The sequence below is a fragment of the Periplaneta americana genome, chromosome 1 (genome assembly GCF_040183065.1).
Source record: "Periplaneta americana isolate PAMFEO1 chromosome 1, P.americana_PAMFEO1_priV1, whole genome shotgun sequence".
Lineage (NCBI taxonomy): Eukaryota > Metazoa > Arthropoda > Insecta > Blattodea > Blattidae > Periplaneta > Periplaneta americana.
This window is the reverse complement of record NC_091117.1, coordinates 109,554,215-109,578,444: the sequence shown is the minus strand read 5'-3', so window position 1 is coordinate 109,578,444 and position 24,230 is coordinate 109,554,215. Positions and strand designations below refer to the sequence as shown.

Genomic DNA, 24,230 nt, shown 5'->3' with positions numbered 1-24,230 from the left:
CCATGTGTCAATCTGCCTTCAGGGTGGGATAAGTTACTCAATCTGCACGTTTCAAAACAATACAAAATTTCAAATCTAAATCGTGGTGATATTTAAATTCAAATATCTATCCACTCAGTCAAAGAACCACGTAGAACGACCATCTTTAAGGATTTCATAAAATGCTATGCAAATTACAGAAGAAAATGAAACGTAAAATTTGAGCCAACCTGCCTCCCTCTCTCCTACAGGCCAGGCCCTTGACAACATAGTTCCTGTACGAGAGGCTTTCTTACGTAATCCAAGCAAATCAACAAGACGATACAGTGTAGAATCTATCTCTCCAGGTCAACTGAATGGAAGATCTTTAGGAAGGATATTTGGTTGTAGCCATATCACAGGCAACGAAGATGGATTGGTAGAGGAGGACCAGTGTAATGGCCAGCACGTTCGCCCTGCGATTTTTGGTTGTGGGGTATACTGAAAGACCGCGTTTATGCAACCAAGCCACGTAATGTTAACGATTCGCGAGAGAGAACAACGGATGTAATAGAAGCAATTTCACAAAAAATGTGCATTACTCATATAAGTGTTAACATTATTTAGAGACACTCTGTATTTAGTAATATGTTAAATTGACTTGCCCTATATTGATGTAAATCAATCAACAGGATCAATAAATTATTATTATTGTTATTATTGTTATTATTATTATTATTATTATTATTATTATTATTATTATTATTATTATGCGGCAACACTGCACCTCTCCTATTGGCTAGTGTCATATAAGTAAACACATCCCGAATACGCGTGATTCTACGAGACAAAAGTGACTGAATTTGTGCAGATGTGTTGCACATGCATCTCAGCAGCTGCTGATTTTCCCACAAGTCTGTGCGCGTGTCGTGTTTCTACCGCCACCCACGCCATTTTTAGCTAGCGAACACAATATCATCACAGTAATTAAACAATGACGTCGCCCGCATAGCAAACTGGGGCAGTGCTCTACAGCCTACAGCTTGTAATGATCAGAAAAGAGGCTAACGTTACAAAAGTGGAACATCAGATCACAATAGATGATTGTCAGTATACGAGCAATAAAATATTTACGCTGTTTAGTAATTCATTCGATCATTGATTGTACAGAGTTTGTTACAACTGAAGATATTGTCAATTAAGACTTTGAATTGTATTATTCAAATAATTAATTGTCTTCTCAGTTGTCTGTACCGTCTTCGAATTTTCCGTTCATGTTCCTTAATAGGCCTCGATGTTTATATAATTTCCGCGAACAATCGACTCTGCACTTGTGTAACCATGTACTTTTTTGCGTATGATCCTATTATGGCAATGGAAAACTTTACTCCATTCAGAAAATGAATGCTTAGCATTTAACTTAAGTTACACTATAAGCGCCTCGAAATGGTGCTAATTTGACTCATGCGTTCATTTTTAGGTAAAGTACTTGAGTTCGATAATATAGAAATTATCGTGGCTAACAAAAATTTTAGGCACTTTAGTGAAACACCGGTAGCCCTTATAAGGGAACGTCACTCAATGTTAAGAAAACTTCCAAACAATTTATACACCATTCGAAAGAATATCCTGAAAAATGGTGGAATATCTAATAATACATCCTGCGATGCACATGGCCATATGAATAAAACTGAAGGATTTCCTTTGAAGCAAAAGGTTGAAGTATAAGGATGTGCTCCGAAGCAAGAGGTTGAAGTATAAGCATATGCTTCGAATTGTAAGAATAACCTCTACCTTATCCTTCAACCTTCTGCTTCTTAGACAGGAGCATGTGCTCTTAAAAGTTGTTGTGTCGTTTCATGTTGCAATACTGTGTATTTGTCGGCGCTCTTTGTCAACTGAGTGCGGGTGTTCGGTTTCATAAAGGAACGCGATAAGCAGCAACGGCGGGCCTCCCAATGACACAGCAACTTTCCTTCTGATGCTAATAGACCACACTTATTTGAATCACAACTAGGTAAAGATTCCGCGTGATTAAAACTGGATCTTCTGATTCAGACAGCGGTAGCTGTGAGCCCCTTGAAAGTACAATGATATTTTTAGCTACACATCCCGGAATATTATAAAAAAAGTCACAAGTTTCAGAAGTGCAAAGGAAAAAAAAAGAGACAGCATTTCAGAAAATGATCAAATATTTCGAAGAAAATTCGGCATACTAATAACTTACTCCTAACATGCGTCTTTGCAGTGGTCATAATAATATTATTAAATATAATTGCGCCTACTGTGAGTGTGAGAGATAATGATAGTTAATTAAAGTTTCTGCGTTAATCTGTGTGCATCAATAAAATATGAGTAGAAAAATTATATCAATGCAGTGACGTGAACAGATTTGAAGTCCTTCCAGTGGCAGGTTCCTCTGGCTCTAAAGTATTTTCATCTTCATTTAAATCCTGTATAGTTTCTGTAAAGTCATAATCATGATCATCTAGGTACTTCTCTAGCCTACATTGTGCAACACAAAGCAACAAACATTGATTGTTGGGACGTTTGAGGCAGCGATTGTACAGGTGTATTGTAGAATAGAAAACCTACTTCTTAGTTGGCCAAATGGAAGTTCTGTTATAAAATAACTGTCTCTTTATTTTAAAATCCGATTTCGATATGATACCATGAGCCATGATTCCAAGCCGTCACCCAGTAGGACAGTATTTTTAAATCCACTTAACACATCACGAACTGATAAATTTGTCCTTATTCTACTGTATAGTCATGAACGGGCCCTGGCCAACTAGCTGTAACACTCGTAAAGCATTCTTTTGCATTGCATGTAGCCTGCAACATGCTCATCATTCCATGATCATACCAGCATGCTGTATAGGTTTAGGAATACACACGAGTTCAGTCTAATACACTAACAGCATTCGGAAAATTAAATTTCTATAACTATTCAGTTATTGCAACAGTTGTACGTATCTTGTAATGCTGTTGACAACTTGAGCCATATGTTCGCTTTTTCTATTATTTTTTTTGATACACTAATAACAGGTCCCGCGCCTTGGCATCGTGGTCTAAGGCATCCTGCGTAGGACTCGCATTACGGAATGCACGCTGGTTTGAGTCCTCATAGGGGAAGACATTTCTCATGAAATTTCGGCCAGTGTATGGGACCGGTGCCCACCCAGCATCGTAATGCACTTGGGGAGCTACGATAGGAAGCGAAAATCCGATTTTGCAAACCAGCTATATCGGCTGGGGGGATCATAGTGCTAACCACACGTTATCTCCATTCTGGTTGGATGATCGTCCACCTCTGCTTCGGCATGTGGACGTGAGGCCAGCAGCCGGCTGGTCGGTATTGGCCCTTCATGGGCTGTAACGTCATGGACTTACTTTTTACTTTTACACTAATAACAGTTTTACTCATATTGGTACCATGCATATCCATCTCTTCTGCAATACCTGACTAGAATCTGGGATCGACCATAAACTCCAAAAAAAAAAATAAAAATAAATAAATAACAAATAAAATAAAATTATCATCTACATTTCCCAGGATGTCTGACTGGCTTTAAGAGGGCTGGATCCGATACGAGTCCGCACACTTAGGCACGGTTTGGTCCATTGTGAGCTCTATAGGCCTATATCCGATAATTGTTCAAGTCCGACGGTGGCTTCGGTGGAATCCATGAATCCGACGCTGATAAGTTGGCCAACCTGCCTCAGCTCCAGATACAGCCAGGTCTCGTTTCACGACGAGTAGCCTGATAAACCGCAGGGGCTCCAGGCCCCAAGCCCTTCCTATATCAGCATCGGAAACTCCCAAGACTTTACACTAACCTATTTTTACTATTGCAGATAATAGATGAAATGAAATGATAGAGGGAAATGGGAGTATCCCGAGAAAATCCTTTGCAACGTCTGATTTTTCAACCACATATTCCATCATGATCTAGACGGGGATCGAATCCAGGCTTGTTGGATTGAAAACAGCAGCTAGCACTTGTGCTAAAGAGGCGGCTATTTCCGAGAATGTCCCTCCTCTTCTCCCCTGTGTTTCTTCCAAAAAATCGGATTAATCCATTGACATTTTCTTCATTAAGTGTACATAAACTCTTATATTACTCCCTAACAGCACACCACCGTAATTTGTAGTACTTTTCACGTCGTAATGCGACTGGTAATTCAACCATCACAGAGATGAGTCTGCTTCTGACCAGACTTCACTTTTTAGAAGGATATGCTACTGAATCGAAGGATATGCTTCACTTTATTCATACATTTTTTCTAATTTTGAAGCAAGAGGTTCAGCTTCAAGCAAATGCTTCTTCCTGTGAAGCAAGTGCTCTTTTCCTATTGCGCCATCAGGAGGAGAAGGTTGTGCTCTGCTTTTTATTATTAAAATCTGAAGCACATCCTTCAAAATAGTGGAGTAAAAGGATATGCTCAACTTTATTCTTACGGCCCATGAACGAGCTAGAGAGAGTTAAAGAGGCGAGGGAGGAGATCTCCGCCATCCAATGGGAGACTGTTACGTTTGACGTGACGAACGCGAGGCCCGAACAGATTCATTCTCCTGTGAATGACAATGATAGTTAACAAAACAGTGTTCGAAACACAAAAATTCTTACACCAACCATACTTCACCAAAGAGAGTTGATGACACTAACTTTCTTCCAAATGAAATTCACATCTAGGCCTACCAATTGCCCTTCTAATACAATAAATTTGTTCAAGGGGAATAATCAGAATCTGTCACATTATTGGTGAGTACGTGTTTGATTCTATGCTTGTTTAGAGAATTTCTTACGCATTCACTGACTCATTATAATGTGTTTAAAATTCCCTCTCCCCCCTCCGACCATCAACCGCACGCTCACAATATAACAGCAGGTGGCTATGTAAAATTAGCAGTTTTAATACGTCCCAGAACCATATTTCCAAATTGATGTATAAATTGTTTAGACCTTTGCTTAGCATAGAGTGCTCGCTCCCTACGCTGTTTCTTACGTATTCAATCCTCGCGCCGAAACAGACTTAATAGACAACCCATTAGATGGTGGAGACGACAGTGGTGGAGACTCCCAACCCCGCCTCTTTAACTCTCTAGCTCGTTCATATGTGCATCGCAGGATGTAATATTAGAGATTTCAACATATTTAAGGATGTTCTTTCGAATGGTGTATAAATTGTTTGAAAGTTTTCTTAACATTGTGTGATGTTCCCTTGTTAGATTTTCTGTTTTAAAACTTCAAGTAGTTTGAGTAGTTTATTTTTCAGTAGTATTATTACTTTTTAAGTACATTTACCAAATCCGAGACAGATTTAGAACATGTTACATAATAGGTTTAGGAAATGAGTTACGGTGAATTGGTATCAGTTTTCAAAATTATCCTTCTTAAAGCTTTCGGTTTTTAGTAAAGCGTAGTGAATGTTTATTACGATAATTTACCTAGAAATAATCGCTATAGAAGAACGAAATTCAGTTTTCCTTCATACGTTAAAAATATATAATGTTCATAATTTTTCCTACAATACATACACCTGCTTCTACTCAAACTATACAATTAACTGAGGAATATGTTAGCATTTTTAAGAGATTATAATTATGTTATCTCCCTTACATCATCTAATAGATAACACTACTTACGATCAAAGAATAGGGAAAGATTGTGCACGCAGTCTGTTGTGGCCTGTCTCAAAAATACTAACCCAGCAGTTGCATTCAAATATTACATAAATCCACGAGAAACATACTATTCTGTATCAGAGCTTGAACCACGAATCTCCCGAATAAGAGACAGAATGCCACTTCGGCTATGCCACCCATGATCGAACGTTTTTGTAATTTTATAGATCAAGCAAGAAGATGTTTTGAATACTGCAAGACACTTCATTTGCTCGCTCGACTTGCCACTAGTCTTCCAGTCTTGTCTACGAGCATACCGTGTTTGTAATGGACATGTTTACTTCTAATTAGCTCGTCCTGTCACCAGGGTGTATTTCAGGGCTGGCGGCGCCAGAGTACTATTTTTCGAGGCCGGGCGGTGCCAGAGCACTTCTTTGATTTTCATATTATCGTCAAATTTTGCATTTATAAGAAGAAATATTTTATTCATATTTAAACAACTTCCTAATGAGATCTACTCCGCAGACCGAACAATCTATGTATCTAGATTCGAACTCATATATTCTCGTCTGTCATTCCATGAGTATTCCTGCGGAAATGATGATGATGATGATGACGAAGACAACTACTACCGGTAATACCTAAATCCCAGAACAAGGGCAGTTTTTTGTTAGAAATACACCATTATTTATTGCCATGCACTCCAATACCGGCCTTTTACACTGTCATATTAAAACGCTGGTTGATATGGTGTTCAATGGAACTTCATTAGTTAAGTTTGAATAATTTTATAACTCTATCCGCTTTTGTTACGTAATTTTCAAAGTTCATGACATTCATTAAAATGTAATGAGATACTTCATCACATAGATGAAATAGTAATTTAAGTGAAGTTATATTATAACAGAATAATATTAGATTTTATACGCGAGTGGAAATTTCGCCGAGGGTGATAATTTCCAAAAGCGCGTGAGTTCGCCCGTTTTTCTCCATCATTCCACAGTCACTCTGAATTTCAATATTCATCATCATTTCAATGGTATCTACCCACAATGCTGCAATAAATGGCATCAGTTGAGGCATAGTATTGTACGAAGTTGCCAATGCTCTCGGGGTGAAAGAGCGCTCTAGCGAAACTTCAAAGGGCCTACACACTACACAGCTGAGTCGACAGATGATGTCGTATGGCTGATGGGTGATCACGATATCGACAAGAAAGCGGCCATTCGAACTCAGGAAACCATTCTCACATAAGGGAATGGTAAGCACGATAAGCCCGTTCGAAGTTGCGATGCTCACATTTGGGCCTTTCCTCCGTAAAATCATTATTATTTTATCAGTTTTATAAGAGGTTTCCTATACAGTAGATACTTTCATCATGCATAGCCTACATCTTGAAACATATTTTCAGATTCATATTATTTTATAGATTATACATAGCATTAACATGCGCAGAAGCGTTCCTTAGTATTTCCTAGAGAACTTTTTATTCTTTTGTAGTAGTGGCATTCCGATACTTCCATATATTAAGTTCACTGTTCGCAGTCATTTCAGGATAGAGAGTTCAGCGTGAAAGGCTTGTGGCAGAAACCTCTAAATGCATGGCTACGATCTTAACTCGCAAGCTTAAGGGAGGACCGGAGAGGAGGGTATCGATTCACTACATCTCGGCACGAAACACGGCTAGCTCAACTATAATACTTTGCGGTATATTGATATCCTGTGTATGCGCTGCGTTGTTGAATGTTAGTTTAATCAAAAGTGCATGCGTGTGTGTGTACGTGTGTGTTGCATATTAATTTTATGTAAAATTGCTCATACTGAGAGAACATTGAGGTCATTATTTGTAGAATTAAAAGACAAAGCGTTAGACATATGAAACAAAATTTCTTATAAAGATAGGAGATCAACACCACATTTACTGTAGGTAAATACTGAAATATCGGATGGACGAAGACAAAATAGAATTTTCAATTGTCGAGGTATAAGGAATATCCTTGGATAACAGGATGCTTTGAGACAAATAAGTTATATTGTTATGCCTTTATTCTTTTGGGGGATGAAAATGAGTGGTCATCATCTTCTTGTGGGGTCTCTGTCAAAAAATTTGATTAAAAAGCTGAGAAACATCTGATCTATAAAAAGATAAAAGGTAAGCAAATTTTTTCAGCCTATTTTTACACCTTAGCTTCGTCACTTGTTTTCTTGGAAACATGATGGGATACAGAGGTCTTCGTCGGCGTTTATCCTCTGATTTATAGGTAGACCTGCTTCCCACATTGCTACTATGCGGCCACGCGTCACCTCGGACGTATAGTACATGATATTTTTAAATGTTATTCTCTATAGGTAATTTATTCAAAACCTAGACAAACAAGCTGAACGCTGATATGATTATACAACGATATTAAGCTTTATAATACCTTATGTGTATACCGGTATGTCTTGCGTTTCCGAACAGAACTTCACGTACGGCAATAATAATTAAAGCCGATATCGACTTTGACCAGGAATACTAATGACCGCTTCTGTACCATATTATTCATTCACTCCAACCATTACTACAGTATGTTATTTTCTTTTTGTTACAGCATAAGGCACCATGAAGGCCGGAGGTCTCCAATACGCTTCCTGCCCGCAGCTTGAAAAACGTTTTCCTGAAGAATCAGCAGAGGAAAAAGCAGTTCATCATCTTACTAGCAAGTATGATTCCTACCACGGCCTCCTGCTGCAGCAACAGAATAGGCGGCGTGTCAGTTCTCTGGATGGATCTGAAACTGCAACAGATGTCAGCAGTAGCAGCAGTAGTTCAACGGCTGAGGAACGTCTTCAAGTAACGGATCAAGAAAGGCTTCAGGTGGAGACTTTTTTCCGAGGTCTCAAAACACAGGTTTGTATAAATTAGGACGCATTGAAGTTACAGTGCGATAACGTATGCAAAGAATTCATAATAAGATATACTTGGTCGTATATTATATATGTAGCCTAACTGTTTTCCGGGTCCATTGCTGTGGAGCAGCTCAGCGGTTCCCAACCTTGAGTACGGGTACGCGTCGGTCCGCTCAAGGGTACGCGAAGATAGTTGGTAACGGTGGACGTTACATCTTGTTGCCTCACACCATGCAATACCCCGTCGTCTAGTACACGTCGCCGCTCATTACATTATTACTTTCAGAAAACTGTAAAATAAATTCTACTTTTTGCACAGTTTGTTTTGATTATTTTAAACAAAAAAAAAAACTAACGTAGATAGCCTATACAAAATCTTTTTATTACATCTTATGTACAGTCTTAGAAAAAAGTTTTATCGCACAAATACTTTAGAGCAGCGGTTCCCAAAGTGTGCTCCGCGGAGCCCTTGGGGCTCCGCAAGTGAGTCTCAGGGGCTCCGACCGCGGCAGTTATGAAAATGACAAAAATTTTTGCTTTCATCTAGTCGCTAGTGCGAAAAACGTAAACTACTTCCATTAAGCGAATAGTACTTTTTCAGAAAGTAGTTTGATTTATTCTTGCTAGATAGAAGCAGGAATAATAGATTTGCTAGAGTCATCAGCCATCAATCAGTGCTCAGTCAAAGGGGGATAACATTAGCTGTAACCTTACTTTCGAAGAAGATAGTGCGAATTATTTGGGATTGAGTTCAGAATATGCTGCACGTGATCCTACTTCAGAGTTTACGATGCCTAGTGTAGAGGTAACCAAAGGAAGTAAAAAACGAAAATATTGTGTTTCATATTTTGATACGGGATTCACTGAATTTGCTGATGGACGTCCACAGTGTGTGAACCGTAACAAAGTTTTGCCCAATATTTCTATGTTACCTGCCAAGCTTAGACAGCATTTCGAAACTCATCCTGACTTCACAAATAAAACTGCAGACTATTTCAAAAGAAAATGTGATGAACTCCATGCAGCTCAAACAAAAATGTTATCTCATGTAAAGACAAATAAATACAGAGCGATTTATATAGAACTGACACATTTCTTTCTTTAATTATTCCGTTGGAAATTCATTCAATGACCCAATTTTAGCACCAAATTAAGCAGAATGTTCTGGAGTTTCGATTCCTTGTCACTAGATGCGCAGATGTTTATGTTTTATTCCTATTGTTGGCAGCACTGACTCAATTTTAGCACCAAATTAAGCAGCATGTTTTGGAGTTTCGATTCCTTGTCACTAGATGCGCAGATGTTTATGTTCTATTCCTATTGTTGGCAGCACTAGATGCGCAGATGTTTATGTTTTATTCCTATTGTTGGCAGCTGTTTTCGACATTTTGTGTCAACGTGAAAATGCAGTACACATTAAATCAACGACTCTTCCTTGTGAAGCAATACTGGATTACGAATTCAATTACAGCTACTCAAAGGGCATACCAGAGAGAATTTGGTGTTCACAATCCTCCCAAAAGAAACACAATACTGGGACTGGTAAACGAATTGGAAACAACTGGATCTCTGGTGAGTGAAAAGATCAAGCATCGTTCATCTAGGCTTCCCACGGTTGTTGTTGACGTAAGAGCACGACTGGAGCAGTCACCCAAAAAATCATTAAGACGTTTGTCGCAGGAGACAGGGTACACCTACTCAATGTGTCAGAGAGCTGCGAAAAGTGCAGGCCTAAAGCCATATAGGGTTACGGTCAGTGGCGGTGCGTCAATAAGAGCACAGGAGCACGTGAACAGCTTGTTTCCATTAATGCACGACTAGTTTTATTATTTGATACCGTATTAACGTAGTGGGGATGTATAATATCAGAATCGAGTATTTTAAACTTCCCGTATCTTGCATAAACTTCTTATGTAAACTTGGCAACATCCGTTCACGTACAAGCCGTGCTCTTTTCGAGATGGTTACAGGAATTTCACGCATGCGCGGGAGAAAATTGTCTTTCGCTGGCCGCTTATGACTCGTCAAGAGCACAAAGCGTTAAGTGAACATGATGAGTATCTATCCTACAGATGTCAGGTCCATCGATGCTATCGTTCACGTGCTATATCTCAAGGAGGAAATTTAATAGCCTGTAGATGTCAGCATCTGACTGTAGGAACGTTTACTTTACGCGGATGTGTGTACAGTGCTGCTACGAGAGTGTAGTTTGTGAATTACTATACTTCAGTGTCGGCATAATAGCATAGTTTGACTTTCAAACACGTGCTGACTGACTGTGGTGGTGGTATGAATTTAAGTATATGTACGGTAGTGTATGATATTTAAGAATAATATTTACTGGCATGTATTTATAGTAATCAATCTATGCGAATGGGATTACAGTACTGGTATAGGCTATAGTGTATCAGTGTGTTGTGAATCAAAATATATTACTGAACACACGCGTTTGTAAATAACGGCACTGTGGTATGTATTAATTTTTAACAAACGTAAACAATGAACTCTGTTCAAGTAATTTTGAACAGTAAAGAACTGGGTAAACTGGCTAACCAGGAAAAATTGGAAATAAAAAGAGTGGGTTTCATTATTATTATTATTATTATTATTATTATTATTATTATTATTATTATTATTATTATTGTTATATGTTGTTTTGAATTTATATACGGTTTTTTTCGATAGTGAAACATTGGAATCATGGCATTTCATATTAGACTAAACGTACGATTTCAAATTCTCTTCGATTTTGGAACCACAAAATTGTGAACAAACATAATATTTTATCACGAGCCGCCACTGGTTACGGTTGTTCATCAGCTATAGGAACCAGATAAGGATAAAAGATTGAATTATTGTCGTTGGTTTCAGACGTTCATTGTGCAAAAACCTGCCATATTGTCCATCACATGGTTCACAGATGAAGCATGGTTCCATTTATCCGGTTATGTGAACTCACAGAACTCACGCCATTGGGCCATCGAAAATCCACATGTCATCCATGAAGCATCTATGCACCCGGTTAAACTCGGAGTTTGGTGCGCAATATCCGCACAGAGAATAGTGATGCCAATTTTTTTTTAACCAGGCTGTGAACACTGCAGAGTACCGACTGATTTTCATGGAGTTTCTTGAGCAAGTGGACGATGTAGAGCTGAGTCAAGGATATTTTCAGCAAGATGGCGCTACATGCCATACATCATATGAATCCATGGAACTAACTGCAAGTTTCTTTGACGACTGAATAATTTCCAGGAACCTGTGGCCACCGAGATCTCCGGATTTGACAACGCCGGACTTCTTTCTATGGGGTTACTTAAAAGACAGGGTTTACGCCACACGTCCCCAGACATTGGACGATCTAAAGCACAACATCACAAAGGAAATTCAAGCTATTGACAACAGAGTCCTCCAACGAGTGGCCAGTAACATGGAACGACGTGTTGAGTTGTGCCTTATGCAGGATGGAGGACATTCCCAAAATTCCTCTACATTTTAGGTATAATATGATGTCGCTAGCACAATTCATTTTGAAACAATTAATGAAAGAAATGTGTCAGTTCTATATAAATCACTCTGTATAAAGCACTGGAAGCGTCGTACTTGGTTAGTCATGACCTGGGTCTTACTGGTAAACCTGACATCCTTGCCGAAATTCTTATAAAACCACTGTTAGTGAAGATAGTGAAGTGCATAGTGGACGAAAAAATACAAACTTGATCTCCAGTGTGCTCTTATCAAATAACACTGTGTGTAATTGGATCCAGGATCTATCAAATGATGTTAAAAATACCATAATTTCCCGTGTCAGTCAAACGAAATTTTTGCTACAACTTGACGAATCCACGGACATTGTCGGATTAGCTGTGCTAATGACGTTTGTGCGGTACGAATTTTCAGGCTCTTTTCATGAAGATATTTTGATCTGCAAGCCATTGCCATCCTCTACAAGCGATACTGAATTTGTTTTTTTTCCCTGATAGATGTCTTCAACTGAAAACTCGACACCATGGTATTATTATGATGTACCGAAGTACATCATAATAATATGATATGCGTAAATAATCACTTAGTGATTGAAGACGGCGCTCATCCCGTCGGATCCCGGGCACTTAGTCACTCGTAATAAGTGTACCTCTGTACATAGTGCATTGGATATTGTGCGACTGTCATACAGTACATGAGGGTAGGCACCAAAGGTAAAACTGAGAGACAGAACTTAAACTGAAGGGATTCGATCTGGCATTGGAACTGGAATCCGATGTGGCTTAGTGGATAAAGTGTCAGCACGTAGAGCTGAAAACCTGGGTTCGAGTCATGGTGCTGAAGAGAATTTTTCTCTGTTCTATCCTCCTTCATCGATACCATGAGACAATTGCATTGACGTATGCACAGATGAAGCAAAGACCATGGTAGGTCCTGTTTCTGGCACTGTTACAAGAGTCAAGAAAGTTTGAAAAAAAATGTACAAGTAGTCATTGTGCACTACACCGACACGCCCTCGCAACGAAAAAAAAAATACTAACATTATTAAAGCGAGTACTACACAACGTCGCCTAAATTATCAATTTTGTTAAGGCACGACCTTTGCAGTGTAGGCTACTCAAAATCCTGTATGAAGATATGGGAAGTATACACAAGTCATTGTTATTAGTTATTTATTACACACAGAGGTGCGCTGGTTGTCGCTTGATAAGCGTTGTCTTCACTTTTGAATGACCTAAAGTGTTTGCTAGCAGATTATTTGAATGCTTAGGAATGGTTGTGCAAATTATGTTACTTGGCACACATTAAAAAAAATTAACGAATTTAGCAATCCATACAAGGGGAACAGAAGGCTATATTCAATGCTAATGACAAAATTGCCGCATTGAAGACAAAAATAACGTTCTACATGGAAAGAGTCTAGAATAAGGATCTGACATGTTTCTCATTGACTTCAAACTTTATAGAAGAAAATAACATAAAATGAATAACTCATTCATAGCAATAATAAAATAGCACCTTGACAATTTGCTTTAAAATATGAATTCATACTTTCAAAGGGACACTCAGGAACCGATTTGAAACAAATATGAGTGGATAGTAGATCCATTTCCAGTGAAGTCAAAACTATCAGTCCTCAATGCGCCCTCAAACCACTTCCCGAATTTTGGGCTGTTAGGGGAGGAACTTTCCATATTAAGTTCAAAAGCTGAATTGTTTGGATGCAGAAGACGATATGCATCTTCAACTGACTTCTTTGACACCAGATATTGACGAACTCTGTTGTAAGAAACAGGCACATTCTTCACATTAATTCGGGTTTAAATGTAACATTGTAACATTTTCTAAATATCTTAACTACTGGTACTACTTATAATTATCATTTTATAGATTTAAATAATATTGTCTCCAGTTCGTTTTTACTATTGTTTCCTATATATATATATATATATATATATATATATATATATATATATATATATATATATATATATCAGTGGCGGCTGATTGACTGAGGCAAGTGAGGCCGGGCCTCAGTCACTTGGCTTAACTGAAATCAAATTTTGTTTTTATGTAATTTATCTGTTATTTGAATGAAGCATATATCGCTATAGAAGCATTTGAAAACTTTGTGACGTAGATAGACCTGTTTTGCGGTAAAATTTGTTCCTGAGGCCAGGATCGCTCATGTCGGGTCTGGCTTGTGATGTATATAGACCTGTTTTGCAGTGAAATTTGTTCATGAGGCCAGGATCGTTCGTGCCGGGTCTGCTTCTGGATTTTCGTTTGTCTTCGCGGGCTTTAGACGTTGCGCTTTAAACGTAACTGAGGCACAATTCGTCTGGCCTGGTCAGGTTTCACTCCTCTCAACCATGGGCCGGCCTCAAGGGTAGAGTGGGGTGGGAATAGGGTGACTTTTCTTCCTAAATAGGCCATAAATAACAAACATTCCAGCTCTTTGGCAGGCAGAGACCCACACTATTCTCTCCTCTTATATCTTAGTTTATGACTTAAGCGAGGGCGTTGTACTATTGTACTTCGTGTAGTGAATCTGGGCCAATGTTGTTATGTATTTCGGGAAAATATAAACAGAAACAAATGCGAGAAATAATGCTGGTGTAGTTAATTCATTGTTAGAGTGTGCTTTTTGGAGAAGAAATAATATTGAAAGAAAGGAAGTTTAAATAAAGAGAGAGCCGACCGAGATACCTACGACATCGCTGACAATTTTTCTGACAGATAATCTTAAAACGCGAGTTTCTATTGCATCCTGGTATGGGCAACATAAATGGTTAAGTGGTAATGTGGTACAAAATAAACTTCTCTGTTGGCCTTGTGCGTTGCTGTCAAGGGAAAAAAATAAAACGAAAAGAAAGAAAGGGAAATTTCAACACATAATATGAGTTGCTTCATCACACTGAAGCTCGCAGCATAACAGCTTATTTGGTGAGTGAAATTATTATTTTTCATTACTAGTAGTAGTAGTAATAATAATAATAATAATAATAATAATAATAATAATAATAATAATAATACAGTAATAATGATATTAATAATATAACAACAATAATAATTAATATCATAAATAAACATTTTCTATCTGAGGCACTTAAACTAGTTGCATCTGGCCTCACCGAGGATTTGGATCACCGGCCGCTACTGATATATATATATATATATATATATATATATATATATACACACACCTTATTGTGCATACTTTCGTATACATATTATGTGTATTATATTTCATAGAACATATACAGACAGAACTAAACACTGAACCTTTCTTGGGGCTCCACGAGAAACTTTTGCTTGAAAAAGGGCTCCGTGGCTCAAAAAGTTTGGGAACCGCTGCTTTAGAGAACGACTAGTTGAGGTAATAAAATTAGTTTTGTTTCGTTGTATGTCTGATCAAGCGAACTGCCTCATTTCTGGGACTCCACATACTCATCCTCTTTCACAGTAGCCCTGCCAATACTCTGGAATTCGCTACCTGCCAGCATCAGGGACGGTCGAAATAAAATTGAATTCAAACGCACACTTACTAGGCACTTGATCAGTAATTGAGACTCATTCAAACATGACTTTTTGTAAATAGTTATCTTATTCTATCACAAAATATTTCATATCCGGTAATTTCATCACTATATAATTTTATTATCCTAGGTTTTTGCCTCTGATTGAGGTTCTGGCTGATACGTACATCTATTTTCAGGCATTACATCTCACTTGACGATATGTGTTAGAGGAAGAACAATTGTTTGTATGCATCTGAAGTCTGATTAGTGTAATATATAGCTAATCGGCGATGTATACAATGGAGAAGGAAAGGAACTGGCCACCCTACCTAATTATTTGCTGGCCTATTGCCTTATAAGTGGTGCCTTGTTGGTATCAGGTTGAGATCTGTCTTCGGACAGTTGACTAAACAACAACAACAATCCTAGGTTTAATTTGTACTTAAGTAAAGAAATATTTATTTCTTAACTTCTATAATAAATTGTCTATCCTTTACTAATCAGACAATCTTTTAGTACTTTGATTTTCATTGTAATTGTAATAGATATTAATTGTAATTGTATTCTTAATATTGTAGTTGTAATCCTCTGGTAGAGGGGAAGAGAAGGCCTGATGGCCTTATCTCTACCAAGATTATACTACTATCTACTATAAAGTATCTGTGCAACAAAACTTTTTCTAAGACTGTACATAGTGTGGTAAAAAAAATAGCTGTTGGGGAGTTCGAGGCACAGTTTCACTAAAAGCCTAGTTAAAGGGGTGGGGGTTTATCAACTACTCGTGTGAGAATGGGACCTATCTCTATCAGGGGCTGAGACAGATTGCCCACCTATCAGTATCGGATCAACGAATTTCATCCAGGCCACCTGTCGAACTGGGACAGTCATTGCATGTATAGAACGCACAATCGGCCAAAGCGTGCCGAAATGTACGGACCTGTCCGGGTGCAGTTTTCGTAAAGCCAAGCCAAGCCTTCAAGCAGTTGAAGCAGAATTGCTCAGTAACTTTCGACGTTGGACCTCGGACTCATTTCGTTACCATTTCTCACATGTCACTGTCAACATTACCATAAGTTCACAGTGCAGTGTACTGTATATGTACAAGAGAGCGACCGTTGGGCGACAAATAGATCAACAAATTGTCTGAAGAAATATATCTGAACTGCATAATCAACGCATATCTTAACCCAGATAAGCCCAAAAATTTTTTTGTGATAAAAATACAGTAGCACATTAGTTACTCTCAAAAATCGGTTAAATGATGTTGAAATAAACTGAAACAAGGAACGTATATTTTCTAAAGCTAACAAATACTACCAACATTATCGCATAACTTATAAAATGTCCCTAACACCAACAATGACATAATATCCGAAGGCACTGCAACTGTCCTTAAAAAAGGACGGTGGGAAAATCTGGGTTAAAAGTTGTTGGTGTTGGACTTTTTACACAAAATATATAATTAGTAAGAATAATAACTGTATATATGATAGTTTGTTAGACATGGCAATATTTAATTGTACAAGTATTAGCCTACTACAGTATAAATTAATTTTTCACTAAATTCTCTTTGTTGTAACTTTGTTCCCCATGAAATATCAAACTCCAATTTTGTTTTACAGTTACCTCTCATAGAGTACTCTTTGTACAATAAAAATTTGAAAATTTTATTAGGTTCCCCACCAGAAATACGACTCAAATTAAGAGAAAAACTGAAAAGCGAGCATCTTGAAACTGCTCTAACTAAAAAGGGGGACGAGTAAGAAAAGTCAAATATTTGTTGTTAAAGATTTGAATGTATAAGTGTTCTCTAAGAGGATGAAAGGCCCAGATATTTCTTTCCTTCCCACTAAAAAAAAATGGTAACTTTTAACGTCATAGTACAAAAATGGCAATAAAAATCACAGAACGTGATAAAGTTAAACTTAGTTAAAATGTTGTTTGAAAAGACACCTTGGTTCCCCGGACCTCTTTCATATTGGACCTTCGTGAACCACAGGTTGGGAACCACTATCGTGGTACGCCTGCTGCCGGAGGCCGAGGCGTCGCGAGAGTGTGGGTGCCGGTTGGCCCGACGACGCCTTCTTTCCCGGATAACCGCGAAGAGTGAATCCTGCTTTCATTTCGCCTCTGGGTTTTCTCCGAGATCCCAGTGACTCGCGCACATATTACGACACCGATTCATTTGTGTGTTTTACAATTATTACATACAAAGACTGCCGTCAATTCTAGAAATAATATAGTTCCTCATTTATCAAATTCCAAACAATATTGCTAGACAGCCACGAATCCTTGCTGAGACCTATCCACTTTATGTCAAGCCTAAATTATTTCTCTTTCTTTGTTTTGTTTTACCTCGGCGTTCCAAAATCGAAGAGAATTTGAAATCGTACGTTTTTAGCCTAATATGAAATGTCATGATTCCAATGTTTGACTGTCGAAAAAACCGTATATAAATTCAAAACAACATATAATAATAATAATAATAATAATAATAATAATAATAATAATAATAATAATAATAATAATAAAACCTAGTTTTTTATTTCCAATTTTTTCAGGAAAGCCAGTTTACCCAGTTCTTTACTCTTCAAAATTACTTGAACAGAGTTTATTGTTTACGTTTGTTAAAAATTAATACATAAAACAATTTACAAAAGCGTGTGTTCAATAATATACAGTATTTTGATTCACAACACACTGATACACTATAGCCTATACCAGTACTGTAATCCCATTGCATAGATTGATTACTATAAATACATGCCAGTAAATATTATTCTTAAATAAAATACACCACCATACAGATATTTAAATTCATACCACCATCACATTCGGCCAGCACGTTTTTGAAAGCCAAACTATGCTATATGCCGACACTGAAGTATAGTAATTCACAAGCTACACTCTCGTAGCAGCACTGTACACACATCCACATGAAGTAAACGTTCCACAGTGACATGCTGACACCTGCAGACTTATTAAATTTTCTCCTCGAGATGTAGCACGTAAACGATAGGCATCGATGCACCTGACATCTGTAGGATAGATTCACTGTTCACTTAATGCTTTGTGCTCTTGACGAGTCATAAGCGGCCAGCGAAAGACAATTTTTTCCCGCGCATGCGTGAAATTTCTGTAACCTTCCTGAAAAGAGCACTTCTTGTACGTGAACGGATTTTGCCAAGTTTACATATGAAGTTTATGCAAGATTATGCGGGAAGTTTAAAATACTCGATCCAGATATACATCCCCACTACGCCAATACGGTATTAAATAATAAAACTAGTCGTGCATTAATGGAAACAAGGTGTTCACGTGCTCTTGTGCTCTTATTGACGCACCGCCACTGTAGGGAAGGAAGTATCTCTGGACCTATGGACCTACACTACACTCACAATGCGGTCCTTTCTGACCGTGTGTTCAGCGCAATACAAGGTCGCCTCGGATATGTTACGGGACAAGTGCAAGACAAGGTAGGAACATCCAGTACTGTGGAATGGAAATAAATTTCCTCCCGCGCTATACGAACCACTTGATTGGGAAGTGCTGGGTAACTTTCGGTGTTGGACCCCGGACTCATTTCACCGGCATTATCACCTTCATCTCATTCAGACGCTAAATAACCTAAGATGTTGATAAAGCGTCGTAAAATAACCTAATAAAATAAAAAAAAAAAATAAATAAATTGATTGGGAAGCGCCTGTGTTGTCTGCAGCAGTGTTTATCAACCTTTCTGATGACGAGGCGCCCCCACCCCCCATTTCCTTACATTATTTTAGTGCGGCCCCCTGGCGTAAGGTGTGGAGTAGAATGTACAACATTGTAATGTGAAATTTGGTATTAATTTATAAAAAGAAAACAATTTAGTTATGTTTTTAAGGCAAAATAGTCTGATGTTTAAATTTTCATAGAACAACTTTTAACAATTATTATTATTATTATTATTATTATTATTATTATTATTATTATTATTATTATTACTATTATTATTACCGGTATTATTTTATTTTTATTTTGTTCGCGGCCCCCCATTAACTGGTCTTCGGACACCCAACAGACCACGACCCCCTAATTGAGAATTACTGTCTATATTGTCATAGTGATATTAAAGTCCAGAGCTTCTGTACAATTAATAAAATTAATAATTTATCAAAACATACAGAGAGCTTAATTTTAACTTATTATTGAATTGTTTCGCTTTTGTATCTTTATGCATAAATCTCGTTTTTAAGTATCGGCGTCGTTGTGACTGACTCGTAGTGGATCCAAGTGTCACTGCCAAAGCTTTATGTAGAGTTGGTTACACCAAGAGCCGTATAATTAAGGAGTGGCAAATTGGCCACTTGCCCAGGCGCAGGTTTTAGGAAGCGACAAGTTTCTTTCAACTTTTACAAAAATTGAGTGAAATGGAACATAACGTGTTTCTGGTATAAACTGCTGTATGTCAATGACAGAGCAAGGATTTTGTGATTTAAATTACTGTTCTGGGTCTTGGAGAAACTCTTTTGCCCATTTAATCATGTAAATTTTTATGTAATCATTTTTGTTTATAATTTCAGTATGCAAGAAATTGCATTGTTTGTAGGCAAGTGCAAAGAGTCAAAATTAAAGTAAATCCTGTCTATCATTTATTTGGAGAGGAGGCGATAATTGTTTTTGCCCAGGCGCATAAAGACTCCTAAATACGGCTCTAGCTACACCATAAAAGTTGCATTAGCCTAGACTTTGAAGTGTGGATGTTCACGATTTATGTCATCACCATTAATACAGGCTGAAAGTGAAATAACGACGCTAATTGAAGGGAATGCTAGGGCACATTGAAACGAATAAAAAACGTAAAATACATTTTGTCAGTAAATAATGATTAAATGCACGATTAATTACAAGTTTTAGACGTCTGGCAACACTGTCTCTAACCTCTGTAGCCCACGATTACGATAGCGTGGTATTACACTACCCTACCGGTATCACAGACACGCTAATAGACCGCAATAAGTGTCTGAATTGAGCACATTCCTCTCCGGATATCGTTCTGCATAAAGCCCTTGAGCTATATGCGAACTACATCTTGTTTCATCGTAAATTAATAGCATCTAGAGATATTCCGTGTTAGTATATTTTGGCATTGCGATATCCAATAACAGCCCACACTGAATATCGATCAATCGGTATGAAGGCTCCAAGACACCAACACACATCGTACTGGTTCTCCTCGTAATACTTGTGCAGGAGGGAAGCGAACTCTGGCCTGTCAGGCAATACGATAAACTTCTTCCTCATTACCTCTGTAACTGCAACCTCTTCGCATTGTAGACTAAATTCACATGTGTGTTTTTTTTAAATCAAATTACACGAAAATCATCCATTATATTGAAATACACCAAAGGGATAAATAATTCTTTATTACATTTTCTATCGACATGGACAAAAATCACGATCATATGCACAATAGTTATCGAATTAGAGTGATGAACATTTGGCAAAAAAGAAAAAAAAATTGAGGAAACTACGAACTTCCCACCAGATATTAGACTTTCTTGTTATATACAACATGAGGAATTCGCTCTGAAAATTTGCGTGGTTATTTCACTTTCACCCTGTATAATTTCTGCTGTTTTTCTTAAATATACAGTCTGATTCACGAAGATTGTGCCATACTATAGGATCTGATTTCGACATCATTGTAATGAAAAAAGTTCATATAAACATGTCATATATTTTTTTTTAATGAGTGAGTTGCACCCTCCTGAATGTTAAACATAAACATGGGAATTGTGAAGGTATAAAGGCTAGTTCACAACCAATCGGTAACGGAAACGACAACGAGAACGAGAACGAGAACGGAAATAATGTTAAAATAAATGTATTTAAATGTAAGCATTCACAATAGTGAATGCTAAGTAGACAGGTTATACCTGTATTGCGTTATCTCTAGCTCTGACCCTGATGTCACGAGACTTTGTGTCGCTGATGTCAGATGTACTGAACACACAGCTCTAGACGTTCAGAGAGACAGACAGAGAGAGAGAGAGAGAGAGAGAGAGAGAGAGAGACGTTCATAAGGATATGTGTTCCGGAAGGAAGAACCATGATTTTATCCAAAACTATTCAAAATCGGACATATATTTATATGAACTTTTTCCTTCACAGTGATGTCAGAAATCAGATCCTAGAGTATGACACAATCTTCGTGAATCACACAGAATATGTTTTGTAACTGCTTTATAATTATACTGAACTAATCAATTTATACTGTTGCAGGTGTTCGTGTGTGGTTCACTTGCCAACCTGTACTTGGGCACAACTTCCTCCGAGGGACAATGGGAATTGAGTCACATGGGCATCCCAGTACTCGTGCTAGACAGTGGCGAAACACGTTCCCGGAACAAACGTCGCATTCAGATTGTCCTTGCAGAGCGAGGAACCTGCTTCACACTCTGGCAAGACACGATTGACAACCTCAGTTCGTACCGTGTTGCCGGCCAAGCTTTCCACACAATGCACTTATCATCAGATCACAGTGTTCTTGTTGGACTGAGCTTCGACTCCCCAGTTGCAGCTGACGAAATGTGGAATCATGTAGAGAGACTCACGGCGTGTCCCGAGAACATCAGTCTGTCTGTACCAGGCAGACGGGGAAGGAAACCACGACGTGCTCCAAAGCCACAGCCTCTTCCAGAGAAGTCGCACATATCACAGCCGTGCTGCTTTCAGCATGTGACGAATGTGGACGTTGCAGACAGGATGAGGTACCTGTCACTCAGGGCTCTGGTTCCTGGCTTGGAGGACAAAACAGCAACAGACTTATAAGAGAATTTAAAAGTTTTACTTGTACAGCCACTAAAACTCTGAGAATATGCCACACAGATTGTGCCATGCAAACCCACCGACAATATAACTAACCTTGTGTGTCGTGTCATTAAATTTCATCATGGAGATATCAGACACTTCCTGAAAGTGATAAAAAATGCAAGTGAAAATGTTCAATGGATGTTTAATTAGTAGGTGTATTTCAAACAGCTGGAACTTTACAAACGGAATGTGACATTTTATTATCTTGCATACAAAGTCAGCCATTTTCACTACTTTTTTCAAGACGTACCTATATGTATTTTTAAAAGTACTGGTACATGTATAGATAATTCATAACAGTCTGTACAGAACTGACGGTGTAATATTATATTAATTTAAATGGTTCTGTTTCATCACACGAAACTTAAAATTTAAAAACAGTGTTGTGTTGCAAATGGTATGACCTTTACGAAGACACGAAAATCGCTGCAAGATGCAAAGAATGAATGCATAAACATGTACCGGTACCATTATGTTATTGGTTGGTTCGTTGTGCAAAGAAATGTTCGTGTTTTAAGACAAAAACAAAGTGTATGATAAAATTTATTTGCTGTAGCTACATATGTTGAATATTTTAAGCACTGTAGCTCAGTGATTATGATAAACTGTTTAATAATTTTATCAAGATGTGGACACAGTCAAGCACCGATTACTGCCCGTAGCTTTCAGGTATGTATGTGTTTATTTTGTTTTCTCTTAATATTGTGCAGCCTAATGTAATATTGTAATTGTTATAGTCACTGGACAGGAAAATGGCTTCACAGAACTGTAAACATGCTACAGATTTTCTTCCAAATCATCCATTCATTCGACGAAATGAACTTCTCTGCTTCTGCTTGAGAGAGACCTGTCTCTGTCTCTCTATACTTTTCTCTTCCCCACTTTCTCCCTACCACATGACTTTTTTTCCATCCCTTCCCCTTCTCACACATGCACACGCACGCTCGTGCGCATGCACACACAGACACACGCACATATATTATGGATATATATTTAAATCTCTCTTGTAACTCTGTCCTGTCAGAATCACAGAGAGCTCATTGGAGATTCATCCATTTCTATTTGAGAACCTGAAGTAACCAGTTCAATTTTTTTTTATGAATTAAAGAACAATTAAAGGGTGTTTTAAGATGGTTTTACTGTTATTTGGCTTTTATAATTAATTCAGTTGTGCACATTAGTCTATACCACAGATCTAGTCAGATCACAACAGGACCAAGTAGTGTGCATGGTAATAATATTTATAATTTGTTTTAAAACCTTGCCATCATTTTCTATGAGGATCTTTACAATTTGTTTTAAAAGCTTGCCATAATTTTCTATGATGGTCATTTCATGTCAATTATTTCAAAATGTCACCCACCATCTCAGATCATCTTCAAATTCAATGATCATGTTTGCTTACCTGAACTATGAACATGACCAAAATATTTATTTTACCTATTTCTTTCTTATTGCCCTATGAAATTATAAAACTAACATATGACCTATCACAAACACAACTTTTAAACAAAAATTGCTGAAGAAATTGAACAGCTACACATTAAAACATGATTCTTGTGTTGAAATGTTTGTTGATTGTTGAAGATTTCGAAATTGTTACTTATGTAAATTATAGTTATTTGATTTTTAGTATTTTCATATGCACACACACACATATCTCTCTCTCTCTCTTCCCCCCTCTCTCTCTCCCTCTCCCTCCCCTCCCTCTCCCTCCCTCCCTCAATCTCCATCTCCCTCTCTCCCCCCCTCTTTCTCTCTCTCTCTCTCTCTCTCTCTCTCTCTGAGGACCGGTTTTTTAAAACTTGCTAACTGCAAAATTTGCAAAATTGGGATTTTGATGGATTCGTTAACATAAGGCAGGCCTCTACATGATGTTAAAGGCGTCTTAG

The 24,230-nt window shown here is 37.8% G+C and overlaps 1 protein-coding gene across 4 annotated transcripts in view; it reads left to right on the top strand.

Annotated features, from left to right (window-relative positions):
- Positions 1–24,230, top strand: part of LOC138699679 (uncharacterized) — a 153,031-nt gene that overhangs the window by 104,862 nt on the left and 23,939 nt on the right. For 3 of the 4 annotated variants that reach the window (XM_069825757.1, XM_069825739.1, XM_069825748.1), the window contains 3 exons: positions 8,179–8,477; positions 9,851–10,048; positions 21,748–23,007. In XM_069825757.1, coding sequence (XP_069681858.1) covers positions 8,190–8,477; positions 9,851–10,048; positions 21,748–22,296 — 1,035 coding nt within the window. In that variant the 5' untranslated portion in view covers positions 8,179–8,189 and the 3' untranslated portion in view covers positions 22,297–23,007. The remainder of the gene's footprint in view (positions 1–8,178; positions 8,478–9,850; positions 10,049–21,747; positions 23,008–24,230) is intronic. The other variant, XM_069825766.1, reaches the window with a different exon arrangement.